General features: G+C 55.0%; 1 protein-coding gene across 9 annotated transcripts; it reads right to left on the reverse strand.

Moving 5' to 3' along the window:
* Nucleotides 1-284: 284 nt before the first annotated feature.
* Nucleotides 285-7946, reverse strand: PODNL1 (podocan like 1). 9 transcript variants are annotated; one of them, XM_054461719.2, is made up of 10 exons: nucleotides 7664-7946; nucleotides 7270-7491; nucleotides 5363-5456; nucleotides 4977-5041; nucleotides 4718-4827; nucleotides 3356-3512; nucleotides 2980-3095; nucleotides 1900-2557; nucleotides 1063-1211; nucleotides 285-986 (listed from the first exon to the last, which is right to left on the reverse strand). In XM_054461719.2, the coding sequence occupies exons 1-10, from the start codon at nucleotides 7664-7666 to the stop codon at nucleotides 836-838; spliced, it is 1725 nt and encodes a 574-aa protein (XP_054317694.1). In that variant the 5' UTR covers nucleotides 7667-7946; the 3' UTR covers nucleotides 285-835. The 9 variants fall into 9 exon arrangements, with proteins under 9 accessions (XP_054317694.1, XP_063514773.1, XP_063514776.1 ...); XM_063658703.1 differs by having other exon boundaries at nucleotides 4977-5077; nucleotides 7664-7883; XM_063658706.1 differs by having other exon boundaries at nucleotides 7270-7946.
* Between the last annotated feature and the right edge of the window lie 9002 nt (nucleotides 7947-16948).

The raw sequence follows: 16948 nt of genomic DNA on the forward strand, positions 1-16948 counted from the left end.
CTTGCTCGGACCCTCGGTGGCCAGGCTAGGTCTCCCCACCCACCCCCCGGTTCCCCTGGAAGTGGATGGGGAGGCGCCTGTTATGGGAGCAGTTTTGGGGAGGGACAGTGTGCTTGTGAAAGGTGCTTTTTTTTTTTTTAGAGACCGGGTTTCCCTCTGTCACCCAGGCTGGAGTGCAATTGCACAATCAGCTCATTGCAGCCTCCGACTCCTGGGCTCACGTGATCCTCCTGCCTCAGCCTCCTGAGTAACGGATTACAGAAGGGCACCACCACACACCCAGCTCGAAGGATGCATTTCATTCCCATGCTTGCTGTTGGGGGGATACATGTGAGGGTCCCTATATCTGTCACTCAGTGTTTTTTCAGTGGGTGGCCTTGGGCATCCCTGCAGTCACACGTGGCTGGGTCGCACAGGGTGCTGTTTGGTGACCCCAGTGTGTGCCTCAAGACCTCAAAATTCAGTCCTGACCCACTTAGCATCCCAGAGCCTCTGTTTCCCCAGCTGGACTGGTTGTGGGGAGGAGTCCATGGACAGAGCCCTCGAAGGGTGCCTGGTCCGTGCTGAGCGCTGGAAGGGTTTGGCTTTATTGTTGCTGCCTCCATCTGTGTTGGGAGTTTGGGGTAGGGTGTGTCCCGCCAGGCCAGCGTTGTCTGTGAGCCTGGAGTATGCCAGCTGTGTGCCTCGGTGCCTCGGCCAGTGCCAGGCAGAGCAGGCCCAGCGCCCTGGAGGCCCAGGAGAGCCAGACCGAGGGCCCCCGGTGGGCGTTGTCTCCTCAGTCCACGGCCCAGCGGAGTCCCAGGAGTCTGGGCTGCTCTCCTGGGCCTCTCCAGGATCAGGGGCCCCCTGCCCGTGGCCCACGTGGGGTGGTGGGAGGCAGCCGGATCAGGACCTGCTCCGGATTCCCTGCCGTGTCCACCACACGCAGGTTCGGGAGCCCCAGGAAGGCCTCGGCCGTGATGCTCGTCATGTGAAGCCTGTTGGCCCTGCACAGAGAGGCGGTCATGACCCTCCCAGGCCCTCCCCTGCTCACCTCCACCCCTCCGGCCACCCTTGGGGCACCTGAGGAAGAGGGCACGCAGGCGGGGTGTGCTGAGGAAGGCCTCGGGGCCCACGTGGCCGATGCGGTTGCCCTCGAGGTGCAGCTCCTCTAGGGCCTCAGGCAGGTCCGGGGGCACAAAGGACAGCTCGTTGTGGCTGAGGTCCAGCATCTGGGCAGGGGGTTATAGATGGCGTTGTGGCAGCCCCAGGCCTGGGCCACTCAGCTCAGCCGGCCCCCAACCTCTCTGAGAGTCCCCTGCCCCCTTCATACCAGCCTGGCCCTTCTGCCCCCCAGCCCCCATGATTGCCAAATTCCTCCCCTCTGCAGAGGTAAACTAAGACCCTTCCCGGGAAGGCACAGACAGACAGGTCCCCACTTGATTAAATGAGTCAGTCATTGAATCGCGCCATACCTCTCTCATCACTTTTTTTTTTTTCAAGAGACAGGGTCTTGCTCTGTTGCCCAGTCTGGAGGGCAGTGGCCTGATCACGGCTCATTGCAGCCTCAAACTTCTGGGCTCAAGCGATCCTCCTGCCTCAGCCTCCTGAATAGCTGGGACTACAGGCATGTGCCACCACGCTTGGCTATGTTTTTTTGGTAGAGATAGGGTCTTGCTATGTTGCCAGGCTGGTCTCAAACCCATAGCCTAAAGCGATTCTCCTGCCTTGGCTTCCCAAAGTGCTGGGATTACAGGCATGAGCCATCTCACCCAGCCTCCTCATCACCTTCTAACCCACTCTTACCATTTTCTTGTTCTGATTGCTTTACCAGCTAACTAGAATGTTTGGGACATGGCAGGGCAGGCAGAGGGATGGAGGCGCCCTGGGGACAGTGTGGTTAACCAGCCTGTGCCTGACCTGGAGGGCCTGGAGCTCATGCCAGGTGCCTGGCCCGATGTCGCCGACCCGGAGCCGGTTGTGCGCCAGGCTGAGCTCCCGCAGTTGGTCCAGGCCGGCCAGAGGCTCGGGCTCAAGCATCCGCAGCTGGTTGCGTTGCAGCTGCAGGGTGCGCAGGCCAGTGGGCAGGCCCATGGGCAGCCGGGTTAGCTGATTCCCCGCCAGGTCGAGGCTGCGCAGGGCACGCAACCGGCGGAAGGCCCGGTGGTGCACGCGGGCGCTGGCCAGGCGGTTATAGGCCAGGTTAAGCTCCGTCAGGCCCGGTGTGGCGGCCAGGTCACGGGCACCCAGTGCGGCCACGTGGTTGTGGGGCAGCACCAGGGCACGCAGGCGGCGGGGCAGGGCCGGAGGCACGCGGTCCAGCCCATTGCCATAGAGGTGCAGTGTGTGCAGGCCCCGCAGCGGCCGCAGAGCCCCGGCGGGCAGCCCTGAGCTCCCCAGCTGGTTGTGCTGCAGCAACAAATAGCGCAGACCACGCGCCCCGTGCAGCCGAGCCGCCTCCACCTGCTGGATGCGGTTGCGGCCCAGGTGCAGGATAGCCAGGGTCCGGGGCAGGCCGGCGGGCACTGTGGTCAGCTGGTTGTGGGAGAGATCCAGGTATTCAAGACTATGCAGCTTGCTGGAAGGAGACAGGGTCGGTGTCAGGTGGGGCACTTGGAGTGGGGTGCCTGACAGATTTTGGCCGGGAGGCTGGCGAGTGGTCCTGAGACAGATTTAAGCTGGAGATTTCGACTTGGGAGTGATGCGTTGAGAGAGCTGGGTGGGAGGTAAACTTGGGGTGCCCAGGGCAGATTCCAGCCTGAGAGTTAGCTATGGGGGTGACCAGGGTAGAGCTGAGATGGAAATGCATGTGAGACTTACGATGTCAGTGCAGGGCTGTGGGGAACAGGGACACCTACACAGTGCTCTGCCGAGCCCAGTGAGCAGCAGGCACTCAGTAAATGAGGCCGTGGCTTAAGAGCCAGCCAGGGAAGGGGGACTGAAGGTTGGGACCCCCGACTGTAAATTCTCAGCCCCTGCTGCCACCCCACCAGCCTGTACCTGAAAGTGGTGGCATCCAGGCCGCTGTCCGTCAGCTGGTTGTGCTGGAGGTAAAGCTCGCGGAGTTGAGTCTGGCGGCTCAGGGCTCCTCGGGGCACCTTGGAGATGAGATTGTTCTGGAGAAGGGAGAAGAGAATGAGACTTGAGTCTGGGATGAGGGCAGCGGGAAGCCACAGACGGCTCTTGAGTAAGGGAGTGACGGGGAGCTTGCCTTGAGCTCAAAGTGATTTCCAATAAAGTGATTCAAAGAAAGATAACTCCGACCACTGGCATTCTGAGGGACAATTGGGAAGGATGGAAAGCTAGGAACTGGAGGCGTCCCCCTGGAAAGAGGTGAAGAGAGTCTGGCCCAGGGTGGGACCTACAGTAGGGCTACCTGCAGGTGGAGCCGCTCGAGTGAGGGCGGCAGGCTGGGCGGCAGGTAGCTGAGCCGGTTGTTGGAGAGGCTGAGGGTGGCGATGGCCTCGGAGCCGCGGAAGGCGTCGGGGGGCAGGCCAGCGTTGCTCAGCTGGTTGTTGTGGAGGTACACGGACCTGAGGAGAGCCAGGCTCCGGCCACCAGCCTGCCCCTCGCCTCCCACCACCCCACTCCCGTACCACACCCTGCTCAGGGTCGCCTTCAGTGTGTGTGTGTGTGTGTGTGTGTGTGTGGAGTCTGTGTGAGAGTGTAATTGTATATGTGTGCATGTGACTGTGTGTAGGTGTGCAGGTGAGTGTGCATGTGTGTTGTATGAATAGCTGTGTGTGCATGTGTGTGAACAGTGTGCATGTGTAAGTGTAATGAGTGTGTGCATATGTGGAGTGTGTGTGCACGTGTGTGTATGTGATTGTAAGAGTGTGTGGGCGTGCATGTGTGTATGTATATGCAAGAGTGTGCTATGTGCCTGTGCATAAGTGTGCATGTATGTGCATGTGATTGTAAGTGTGGGTGTGCATGTGTGCGTGCTTGTGCATAAGTGTGCATGTGTGTGCATGTGATTGTGTGCATCCGAGTGTGCAACTGTGTGTATGCATGTATGTGCATGTGTGCATGTGATCGTGTGCAAGAGTGTGTGCATGTGTGTACATATGTGCATGTGTGTGCTTGTGTGTGCATGTGATTGTGTGTGTGTGCATGAGCATGTGTTCATGTGGTTGTGTGTGCAGGTGTGTATGTGAGTCTGTGTAAGTGTGTGTGTGTGTCCCTGCAAGTACTGTCTCCACCTCACTCTGGAGTTCTGACAGCGTACAGGGCCCTGTCTCCCCCCTCACTCTCCTCCCAGGGTAGAACTATGCCGTCTTCCCACTCTCCAAGGCTACGGATCTGCCCCCAGTTAAGCCCTCCAGGGCAAGGCATTTTGTTTTTGTTTTTGTTTTTAATTTTGAGACAGAGTCTCACTCTGTCTCCCAGGCTGGAGTGCAGTGGCACGATTTCGTCTCACTGCAACCTCCACCTCCTGGGTTCAAGCAAGTCTCCTGCCTCAGCCTCCTGAGTGGCAGGGATTACAGGCGCACGCCACCACACCCAGCTAATTTTTGTATTTTAAGTAGAGACAGGGTTTCACCATGTTGGCCAGGCTGGTCTCAAACTCCTGACCCCAGATGATCCTCCCACCTTGGCCTCCCAAAGTGCTAGGATTACAGGAGTGAGCCACTGTGCCTGGCCAAGGGCAAGGTCTTAACTCCCTCATTGCTCCTAGAACCGGGGCGTGACCCAGACGTATCTGAGGCCTGGGGGCCTGGGCTGGGCCAGGGTCTACCTGAGTGCCGGCTTCTCCCCAAAGGTGAGGGGGAAGATCTCCATCACTTGGTTGGCAGCCAGATCCACGACGCGGAGGGACCGGGGCAGAAACTGAGGGGCCACTGAGAGCTGTGGGGACACAGCCCACAGCCACACTGGTCCTGCTGCGCCCTGGCCCCACCCCTTCCCCAGCAGAGCTGTCCCCTCCACACCCTGGGCTGAGTGACCGAAGCTGCACCCTCACTGGGCTCGGCCTGCGGGTGGGGCTGGGGGCTCACCTTGTTGTGAGCCACGTAGATGTGCTGCAGCTGGGTGAGGGACTCGAAGGCCTCGTCAGGCAGGCCTGGGAGAGTGGGGGGGCAGTGAAGGGACCCCAGGCCTGTCTTGGGTGGAGGGGAAGTCTGGGTTCCCAGCTGCCCCAGGACTCTCAGCCGGGAACTGGCAGAGGCTCCCCAGGCCCTCAGATCCCCTCCTCCCCATCCCTATTCAAAAGCCACAGCCTCCAACCCCCACCCCAGCCCCTGAGTTTCCATCCTGCTCAGCAAAGGGCAGTTCTGGGAACTGCCACAGAGCTGCCCGCAGATGGGGCGGGGGAGGGGGATGGCAGCTGAGACCTCGGTCGGTCCTACAGCCCCAGAGAGGCCGCCTCCCTCTGCCCCCTCACCTTCGGAGGAGATGAGGTTGTTGTGGAGGTTGAGGGTTCGCAGGCCACTGAGGCGGGACAGCTCATTGTAGGGGAGTTCCTGGAGCTGGTTGTTCTGCAGAGTGAGAGTTGGGGTGTTCACACCCGTGACCCCATGACCAAGTGACCCCAAGCACTGATTCTCAACTTCCCATCAGCCCAAACCAGCCCCATACCATCGTCACCCCCACAGTTAATCTCAAACACCCCATCACCCTGACCCAGTCTTATAACTGCCAAGATGTCAAACCCGAAACCCCCACAATCGACCCCAAATGTGCCATCACCCCCACAATCAACCCCAAATGTGTCATCACCCCCACAATCAACCCCAATTCCCCCCAACACCCCCACAACCCCAAATGTGCCATCACCCCACAACCGACCCCAAATCCCCCAACACCCCCACAATCAACCCCAAATGTGCCATCACCCCCACAATCACCCCCAAATGCACCATCACCCCTACAATCAACCCCAAATTCTCCAACACCCCCACAATCAACCCCAAATGTGCCATCACCCCCACAACCAACCCCACATGCCCCAGCACCCCCACAATCGACCCCAAATCCCCAACACCCCCACGACCAACCTCAAATGTGCCATCACCCCCACAATCACCCCCAAATGTGCCATCACCCCCACAACCAACCCCAAATGTGCCATCACCCCCACAATCGACCCCAAATCCCCCAACACCCCACAATCAACCCCAAATGTGCCATCACCCCCACATGCCCCAACACCCCCACAATCGACCCCAAATCCCCCAACACCCCTACAATCGACCCCAAATGTGCCATCACCCCCGCAATCAACCCCACATGCCCCAACAATCCCACAATCGACCCCAAATATGCCATCATCCCCACAATCAACCCCACATGCCCCAACACTCCCACAATCGACCCCAAATGCGCCATCACCCCCACAATCGACCCCAAATGCGCCATCACCCCCACAATCGACCCCAAATGCGCCATCACCCCCACAATCGACCCCACATGCCGCAACACCCCCACAATCGACCCCAAATGCGCCATCACCCCACAATCGACCCCACATGCTGCAACACCCCCACAATCGACCCCAAATGCGCCATCACCCCCACAATCGACCCCAAATGCGCCATCACCCCACAATCGACCCCAATGCACCATCACCCCCACAATCGACCCCACATGCCCCAACACCCCCACAATCGACCCCACATGCGCCATCACCCCCACAATCGACCCCACATGCGCCATCACCCCCACAATCGACCCCACATGCGCCATCACCCCCACAATCGACCCCACATGCCCCAACACCCCCACAATCGACCCCACATGCCCCAACACCCCCACAATCGACCCCAAATGCGCCATCACCCCCACAATCGACCCCAAATGCGCCATCACCCCCACAATCGACCCCAAATGCGCCATCACCCCCACAATCGACCCCACATGCCCCAACACCCCCACAATCGACCCCAAATGCGCCATCACCCCCACAATCGACCCCAAATGCGCCACCACCCCACAATCGACCCCAAATGTGCCATCACCCCCACCATCAACCGCACATGCCACAACATCCCCATAACCCCAAACTCCCCATCACACTAACTCCAAACAACACTATAACCGCCAAGATGTTGACCCTAACACCACTAATCCTCAGTCCCCGACAGCTTCCAGCGTGCCCACGCTCACCCCCTCATCTTGGGCGTGCAGAGCCAATCTGCCAAGGCAAAACTCCATCACAGCCAGCTCTGCACTGCCCTCCCGCATGTGTTTTCCTACACGCCACCACGCTCCTCAGCCCCGGGGCACCCCTCCAGCTCCCCTCACCTCTGGGTCTCAGCCCTGGGTGCCCCCACTCCCCTCCCTGGGCCCCACCTGCAGGGAGAGGTGCTGAGCGGCTCTGGTGATGTTGTCTGGGAACACTCGAAGGTCCAAGCCATCACAGTCCACAGTGTCGACTCGGGGGCAGGAGCAGCGTGGGGGACAGGCCCGGGGCGGGGGCTGCGAGCTCTCCCCCAGGTGGGGGAAGGCAGCGTCCTCCATGCCGGCGACGGGCAGGGGGCCCGGCAACAGCAGGAGCAGCAGCAGGCTCAGCCACTGCGGGGGAGGGAGGGTCAGCGTGTCTCCAGGCTGGGCGCAGGGTCGCCATGGTGACTGGAGCATCCCCTCCTCGGGGAGGGTCTTGGTGGGGAGGCAGTGGCCAGTTGGCAGAGCGGGGGTGGGGGGGCAGGCAGGCCCCACCCTCAGACCCTCCCGTGCCCCACCTTACCATGGCCAGCCCTGACTCTGCCGTCTCGCCCAGGCTGCTGACCAGGACTCCCTAATGGAAACCAGGCGGTCACCTCCTGGAGCCTCTGCTGTGGCCACCACCGCCCCCCATCTCCAGACCCAGGCCACCCCCTACAACAGCCTGTTCTCCCGGGGCTTTGGGGGAGCTGGCCCACCCCCTTCCCCGCCCTGGGGAGGACGGGCAGGCGGCCGGATGGGGTGGTGAGGACAGGCCAGCCCGTCCCCTTGGTCCCCCCCAACAACCACCCCATCTCTGCTTTCGTAACCTCAGCCAGCCTGGGCCGGGCCACAAGAACAAGGAATGTTTGGGGAAAAGCTGAGATTCGTCCTGTCTGGTATTTGGGACGACCGCAGGAGTAGGGGTGGGGATGGAGGGATGGGGGGAGCTTCGGGGCACAGGAGAGTTCCGAGAAGCAGGGGCGGGCAGCAGCGAGGGATTAGGGAGGCCTGAGCTTAGCCTGGCAGCCCAGATGCCAGCCTGGGAGCTCCTGACCAGGTCTGCTGCCCGGCACCCACCTCCCCTCTGCTGGCTGGTCTTGCTCCAGACACCCGCCCCCTCCTCCCCCCGCAAATGGCCACAGCCGCCTGGAAGGAAATTACATATATCCAGGCATCAGCCTGGTGGTTAAGAGTGTGAGTTTGGTGCCAGCCTGCCTGGGTTTGAACCTGAGCTGTGCCACCTCTCGGGGCCTTGGTTTCCCTTTCTGGGGTAATGGTTGGCTCACCACCCCACATTCTCCCACAGTGTTGTAAGGATTATATGAAGTGTGCATTCAGAACAGTGCCTGGCATATCCCAGGGCTTTCGCACCCATGGATAGGGGTGACAAGCTAGTCTCCACCTAAGGTCAAATCTCCCAGACCCACAACTTACCAACAGGGCGGCTTCAGACAGGTCCTTCTCCTGCCCAGACCTCAGCTTTCCCACTCATAAAATGGGATTGACAGGCTGGGTGCTGTGATTTATACCTGTAATCCCAGTGCTTTGGGAAGCTGAGACAGGAGGATCTCTCTCTCTTTTTTTTTTTTTGAGACGGAGTCTCACTCTCTCACTCTGTCGCCTAGGCTGGAGGGCAGTGGCGTGATCTCGGCTCACTGCAACCTCCACCTCTGGGGTTCAAGTGATTCTCCTGCCTAAGCCTCCCAAGTAGCTGGGATTACAGGTGCCTGCCACCATGCCCAGCTAATTTTTGTATTTTTAGTACAGACAGGGTTTCGCCAAGTTGGCCAAGCTGGTCTCGAACTCCTGACCTCAGGTGATTTGCCCACCTCGGCCTCCCAAAGTGCTGGGATTACAGGCGTGAGCCACCACATCTGGCTAGGAGGATCTCTTGAGGCCAGGAATTTGAGACCAGACTGGGCAATATAGTGAGATCCTGTCTCTAAAAATAAATTTTAAAAAAATTAGCCTGGGCTGGGCTCCATGGCTCACACCTGTAATCCCAGCACTTTGGGAAGCTTAGGCAGGCGGATCACCTGAGGTCAGGAGTTCCAGAGCAGCCAGGCCAACATGGTGAAATCCTGTCTCTACTAAAAATACAAAAATTAGCTGGTCACGATGGCACGTGCCTGTAATCCCAGCTACTCCAGAGGCTGAGGCACGAGAATCACTTGAACCTGGGAGGTGGAGATCACATCACTGCACTCCAGCCTGGGCAACAGAGCGAGACTCTGTTTCAATGATAATAATAATAATAATAATTAATAATAACAACTAACCTGGTATGGTGGTGCACACCCACAGTCCCAGGTGGTATTCAGGAGGCCAAGGCAGGAGGAACACTTGAGCCCCTGGGCTCAAGTTTGAGGTTACAATGAGCTATGTGCCACTCCACGCCACTCTGGGCAACAGAGTAAAACCCTGTTGTTAAACAAAGAAAAAAAAAGTGGGGGGGATGACAAACCCCCTCCCTCAAAGAGCTGTCTTGAAGCAGAACGAGGCAGTGGGTAGAACATTTTAAGAATGGTGGCTGGGTGTGGTGGCTCATGCCTGTAATCCCAACACTTTTGGAGGCTGAGGCAGGAGGATGGCTCTAAGCCCAGGAGTTCGAGACCAGCCTGGGCAATAATGGTGAGACCCCCGTCTCTAAAAAAAATTTTTTTAAAACTTAGCAGGGGGCCGGGTGCGGTGGCTCACGCCTGTAATCCCAGCACTTTGGGAGGCCGAGGCAGGTGGATCACAAAGTCAAGAGATCGAGACCATCCTGGCTAACACTGTGAAACCCCGTCTCTACTAAAAATACAAAAAATTAGCTGGGCGTGGTGGCGCCTGCCTGTAGTCCCAGCTACTCAGGAGCCTGAGGCAGGAGAATCACTTGAACCAGGGAGGCGGAGGTTGCAGTGAGCCAAGATCGCGCCACTGCACTCCAGCCTGGGTGACAGAGCGAGACTCCGTCTCAAAAAAAAAAAAAAAAAACTTAGTGGGGGCCAGGCGCAGTAGCTCACATCTGTAATCCCAGCACTTTGGGAGGCCAAGGCGGGCAGATCAGCTGAGGTCAGGAGTTCGAGACCAGCCTGGCCAACATGGCAAAACCCTGTCTCTACTAAAAATACAAAAATTAGCTGGGCGTGGTGGCACGTGCCTGTAATCCCAGCTACTCGGGAGGCTGAGGCAGTAAAATGGCTTGAACCTGGGAGGCAGAGGTTGCAGTGAGCAGAGATTGTGCTACTGCACTCCAGCCTGGGCTACGGTGCAAGACTCTGTCTCAAACAAAACAAAACAAAACAAAACTTAGCGGGGCATGGTGGTGCTTGCCTGTAGTTCCAGCTACCAGGGAGGCTGAAGTGGGAGGATCACATGAACCCAGGAGGTTGAAGCTGCAGTGAGCCGTGTTCATGCTACTGCACACCAGCCTGGATGTCAGAGTGAGACCCTGTCTCAAAAATGAATAAATAAATAAAAATAAAAGTATAGTGTTGGCCAAGCGTGGTGGCTCACACCTGTAATCCCAGCACTTTGGGAGGCCAAGGCAGGTGGATCACCTGAGGTCAGGAGTTCGAAACCAGCCTGGCCAACATGGTGAAACCCCGTCTCTACTAAAAATACAAAAATCTCCTGGGCATGGTGGTGCGTGCCTGTAATCCCAGCTACTCAGGAGGCTAATGCAGGAAAATTGCTTGAACCCGAGAGCTGGAGGTTGCAGTGAGCCGAGATCACACCACTGCACTCCAGGCTGGGCGACAGTGAGACTCCGTCTCAAAAAAAAAAAAAAGTATAGCATCTGCTCAGCTTGGGAGTGGCCAAGGCCCTGAGTTGGAGTCTCCCAGAAGCAGAGCTTGAGACAAGGATTGAGTGCATTTATTCCAGAGAAGGCAGGCAGTGATACAGGGGAGGGAGGAAGTGATCAAGAAACAGTGGCTGGGCGCGGTGGCCCACGCCTGTAATCCCAGCACTTTGGGAGGCTGAGGTGGGCAGATCACCTAAGGTCAGGAGTTCGAGACCATCCTGACCAGAAAGGTGAAACCCCGTCTCTAATAAAAATACAAAAAAAATAGCCAGGCATGGTGGCAGGCACCTGTAATCCCAGGTACTTGGGAGGCTGAGGCAGGAGAATCTCTTGAACCTGGGAGGTGGAGGTTGCAGTGAGCTGAGATTGCATCACTGCACTCCAGCCTGGGCGACAGTGCGACACTCCATCTCAAAGAAAAAAAAAAGTTAAGAAACATGGGCCAAGAGAGGTGGTTATCTGTTCATGTTTCCTAGGGCTGTGTGACCTCCTGAGGGTCCCTCTTCATGGGGTGAGACAGGAGACGGGTCTTAGTTTTGACCAGAAGAGAACAACAGGTCCTATCTCAAGTACTCCCCATGGGATGGATGGCCATTAGCTTGGACATTGGGTGGAAGTTCCTCAGTCTCTTTAGCAGTGTAATGGGGCTAACCCTAGGGAGACAGGACTACTGTACCAGTCCTAGCCCCCAGGGAAGCAGCAATAAGAACCAAGATGTTTGAGTTCCGGGCAAGCCTCTTTCCATTGCAAAGGAAGGAGAACCCAAACTGAACTAGCTAATACAAACAAGGGCATTTATTGGCTCATGAACAGAAAACCTGTATCCTTCAGGCACAGCTGGATCCAGGGGCTCCAGTGATATCTTCTAGATGAATTCTCTCTTGAACTCTGAACTCTACCTGCAGGCTTCTGCATGTGGTGCTAAGACATTCCCAGAACCAACATGCATTCTTCCCTGGCTTTAGTAGAAAGCCTCAAACTTAAATCTCATTGGCCTAAATTTGGTCACATGTCCATCCAGAACCAATCCCTGGACCAGAGGGATGGAATGTGCTGATTGGCTAGGAACCTAACCATTGTTCCTGTAAATAACCCACTGGCCTTATCTCCCTGCAACAAACTCCCCTTCTGCCACCCTGTCCTGCCCAGTCCTGCCCAGCTCTGCACTACCCAGCAGGGGCCTCTGCAGGGATAACAATGGAGTATGGTCCATCAATGTGGCCCCAGTGCCCAGCATGGAGCCTGGCATAATCAGTATTTAGTAAATATTTACAGAATGCACATAGGATTGGCTGTGCGCCCCTGTGGCTCACACCTGTAATCCCAGCACTTTGGGAGGCGGAGACGGGCAGATCACGTGAGGTTCGGAGTTTGAGATCAGCCTGGCCAACATGGTGAAACCCCATGTCTACTAAAAAATACAAAAAAAAAAAAAAACAACAAAAAATTAGCTGTGTATGGTGGTGCATGCCTGTAATCCCAGCTACTCAGGAGGCTGAGGCAGGAGAATCGCTTGAGCTCAGGAGGCACAGGTTGCAGTGAGCCGCGATCACACCACTGCACTCCAGCCTGGGTGACAGAGCAAGACTCTTTCTAAAAAAAGGCAGAAAGGGCCGGGCACGGTGTCTCACGCTGTAATCCCAGCACTTTGGGAGGCTGAGGCAGGCGGATCACCTGAGGTCGGGAGTTTGAGACCAGCCTGACAAACATGGAGAAACCCCGTCTCTACTAAAAACACAAAATTAGCCAGGCATGGTGGCGCATGCCTGTAATCCCAGCTACTCAGGAGGCTGAGGCAGGAGAATTGCTTGAACCTGGGAGGCAGAAGTTCTGGTGAGCTGAGATCGTGCCATTGCACTCCAGCCTGGGCAACAAGAGTGAAACTCCAAAAAAAAAAAAAAAGAAAAAAGAAAGAAAGAAAAGAAATGTATTCACAGTTCTGGAGGCTAGAAGTGGTTCCAGGCAATTGTTGGTGTTTCCTGGCTTGTGGCTGCATCACCCTAATCTCTGCCTCAGTTTCCACGTGGCCTTCTTCACTGAGTCTGTTTCTCCTCTCCTGTCTTTATTTATTTATTTATTTATCTATTTATTTTTGAGATGGAGTCTCGCTCTGTCGCCCAGACTGGAGTGCAGTGGTGTGATCTTGGTTCACTGCAAGCTCCGCCTCCTGGGTTCGCACCATTCTCCTGCCTCAGCCTCCCAATTAGCTGGGACTACAGGTGCATGCCACCACGCCCGGCTAATTTTTTGTGTTTTTAGTAGAGATGGTGTTTCATCATGTTAGCCAGGATAGTTTCGATCTCCTGACCTCATGATCCACCTGCCTCGGCCTCCCAAAGTGCTGGGATTACAGGCGTGAGCCACCGTGCCCGGCCTCTCCTCTCCTGTCTTTTATAAAGACACTGGTCTTTGGATTTAGGGTCCACTCAGTTAATCTGGGATAATCTCATCTCAAGATCCTTAACTGAATTACATCGCAAAGACCTGTTTTCCAAATCAGGTCACATTCACGGCATCGGGGAGACAGGACGTCTACCTGTCTATTTGAGGGACACCATTCAAACCACGACATGGATTAACCTGGGTAAAGATAATCTTGTGGGAAAAAAAATTGCAGAATGATGCTAACAATATAGATCATTTCTATGTATTAAAACATACATATTGGCTAGCTCTGGGGGGAGGCCCAAATGGTTGCGGCTGGGGGCAAAGAGAGGCTTGCCACTGGATATCCCTGTACATCTGTTTTTGTTTTATTTATTAATTTAATTAATTAATTAATTAATTTTTTTTAAGACAGAGTCTCGCTCTGTCACCCAGGTTGGAGTGCAGTGGCGCAATCTCGGCTCACTGAAAGCTCCGCTTCCCGGGTTCACACCACTCTCCTGCCTCAGCCTCCCGGGTAGCTGGGACTACAGGCGCCTGCCACCACGCCCGGCTAAATTTTTTTGTATTTTTAGTAGAGATGGGGTTTCACCGTGTTAGCCAGGATGGTCTTGATTTCCCGACCTCGTGGTCTGCCCGCCTTGGCCTCCCAAAGTGCTGGGATTACAGGCGTGAGCCACCACACCTGGCCCTATTTATTTATTTTGAGACAGAGTCTCTCTGTTGCCCAGGCTGGAGTGCAGTGGCGGGATCTTTGCTTACTGGAGCCTCCGATCCCCGGGTTCAAGCGATTCTCGTGTCTCAGCCTCCCAAGTAGCTGGGACTACAAGTGCAGGCCATAATGCACGGCTAATTTTTGTATTTTTAATAGAGACAGGTTTTGCCAAGTTGGCCAGGCTGGTTTCAAACTCCTGACCTCAATGATCCGCCCGCCTTGGCCTTCCAAAGTACTGGATTACAAATGTGAGCCACTACTCCTGGCCTGTTTGGGGTTTTTTTGTTTGTTTTGGGGTTTTTTTGAGAGGGAGTCTCACTCTGTCGCCCAGGCTGGAGTGCAGTGGCACGATCTCGGCTCACTGAGACCTCTGCCTCCTGGGTTCAAGCAATTCTTCTGTCTCAGTCTTCCCAGTAGCTAAGACTACAGGCGTACACCACCATGCTTGGATAATTTTTGTATTTTTATTACAGACAGGGTTTTACCATATTGGTCAGGCTGATCTCGAACTCCTGACCTCAGGTGATCCACCCACCTTGGCCTCCCAAAGGGCTGAGGTTACAGGCATGAGCCACTACACCCGGCCTGTTTTATTTTGTTTTTTAAGAGACAGGAGCTCGCTATGTTTCCCAGTCTGAACTCCAACTCCCAGGCTCAAGCAATACTCCTGAGTAGTTGGAGCCATTGGCATGCACCACTGTGCCCTGTACATCTGTTGAATTAAATAGCAAAAAATTTAAGCAGGGTGCAGTGGCTCACACCTGTAATCCTAGCTACTCAGGAGACTGAGGCAGGAGGAACACTTGAGGACAAGAGTTCAAAACCAGCCTGGGCAACATAGTGAGACTCTCATCTCTAAAAAAAAATTCAGAAAATTAGGTTGGGCAAGGTGGCTCACGCTTGTAATCCCAGCACTTTGGGAGGTGGAGGTGGAAGGACTGCATGAGCCCAGGAATTCAAGACCAGCCTGAGAAACAAAGTGAGACCCTGTCTCTACATTTTTTTTTTTTTTGAAATGGAGTCTCACTCTGCTGCCCTGGCTGGAGTGCAGTGGCATGATCTCGGCTCACTGCAATCTCTGTCCCCCGAGTTCAAGTGATTCTCCTGCCTCAGCCTCCTGAGTAGTTGGGATTACAGGTGCCTGCCACCGCGCCCAGCTAATTTTTGTATTTTTAGTAGAGACAGGGTTTCACCATCTTGGCCAAGCTGGTCTTGAACTCCTCACCTTGTGATCCACCCGCCTCAGCCTCCCAAAGTGTTGGGATTACAGGCGTGAGCCACTGCACCTGGCGTTGTAGAGGCAGGAGAATCGCTTGAACCTGGGAGGCAGAGGTTGCAGTAAGCCGAGATCACACCACTGCACTCCAGCCTGGGTGACAGAGCGAGACTCCATTTAAAAAAAAAAAAACAAAAAACTTTTTAATTAGCTGGGCACAGTGGTGCATGCCTGTAGTTCCAGCTCCTTGGGAGGCTGAAGTGGGAAGATTGCTTGAGCCTGGATGGAGTGCCACTGCACTCCAACTTGGGCAACAGAGCAAGACCCTGTTTCCAAAAAAGAAAAGAAAGGAAATGGTGGATACACACTGCTAACTTCAAGGGAGGCTGAGAAACACCATCTTTCTACTGGGAAGCCACATGTTCAGATAAAAATGGAGTTTCTTGGCTGGGTACAGTGGCTCATGCCTGTAATCCTAGCACTTTGGGAGGCCGAGGTGGGCGTATCACAAGGTAAAGAGTTTGAGACCAGCCTGGCCAACATGATGAAACCCCATCTCTACTAAAAATACAAAAATTAGCCGGACGTGGTGGTGGGTACCCATAATCCCAGCTTACTTGGGAGGCTGAGGCAGGAGAATTGCTTGAACCTGGGAGGCAGAGGTTGCAGTGAGCCGAGATCGAGCCACTGCACTCCAGCCTGGGTGACAGAGCAAAACTCTGTCTTGGAAAAAAAAAATTGAGTTTCTATCACTACTGCATAAAAGTGGGATGACCTGTAAAAAGGAAGCAATGAGGAGTTAGGACCACAAGGAAAATTGAGCCCAAGGCTTTCTGTGTTCAAAGCCACTGGCCTCCAAAGTTGGGTGTGGGAAATGAATCATAATTTCTAGTTCTATTTACCTGCCCCATCCTGTTTTATGGCCATTTTCCAGGTATGATTTAATTCACAGGCTAGAAAGAGTGGTCTAAATGCACCTGTATAGTTGGGTTATTTGTAAACAAATACATATACGTATTAAGGGAGAGTCCAAGTGACAAACGATCAGAAATATGGGAAGTCTTGGCTAGGTGCAGTGGCTCACGCCTATAATTCCAGCACTTTGGGAGGCCGAGGTGGGCGGATCACGAGGTCAGGAGATCAAGACCATCCTGGCTAACACGGTGAAACCCTGTCTCTACTAAAAATACAAAAATTAGCTGGCCATGGTGGTACGCACTTGTAGTCCCAGCTACTCAGGAGGCTGATGTGGGAGAATTGTATGAGGCTGGGAGGTCCAGGCTACAGTGAGCTATGATCACACCACTGCACTCCAGCCTGTCTCAAAAAAAACAAAAAACAAAACAAACAAACAAACAAAACACCATAAAAGCACCTTGATAATAATTATTGTAGGCGGAGGTTTCAGTGAGCCAAGATTGCACCACTGCACTCCAGCCTGGGTGAAAGAGCAAGACTCCATCTCAGAAAAAAAAAGAAAAAAAAAAAAAAAAAAAAAAAGGCTGGCCATGGTGGCTCATGCCTGTAATCCCAACACTTTAGGAGGCCAAGGCAGGCGGATCACCTGAGGCCAGGAGCTCAAGACCAGCCTGGCCAACATGGCGAAACCCCGTCTCTACTGAAAATACAAAAATTAGCTGGGCCTGGTGGTGCGAGCCTGTAATCCCAGCTATCCAGCTATTTGGGAGGCTGAGGCAGGAGATTCACTTGAACCCGGGAGACG

This window comes from Pongo pygmaeus, chromosome 20 (assembly GCF_028885625.2).
Source record: "Pongo pygmaeus isolate AG05252 chromosome 20, NHGRI_mPonPyg2-v2.0_pri, whole genome shotgun sequence".
In the NCBI taxonomy this organism is placed as follows: domain Eukaryota; kingdom Metazoa; phylum Chordata; class Mammalia; order Primates; family Hominidae; genus Pongo; species Pongo pygmaeus.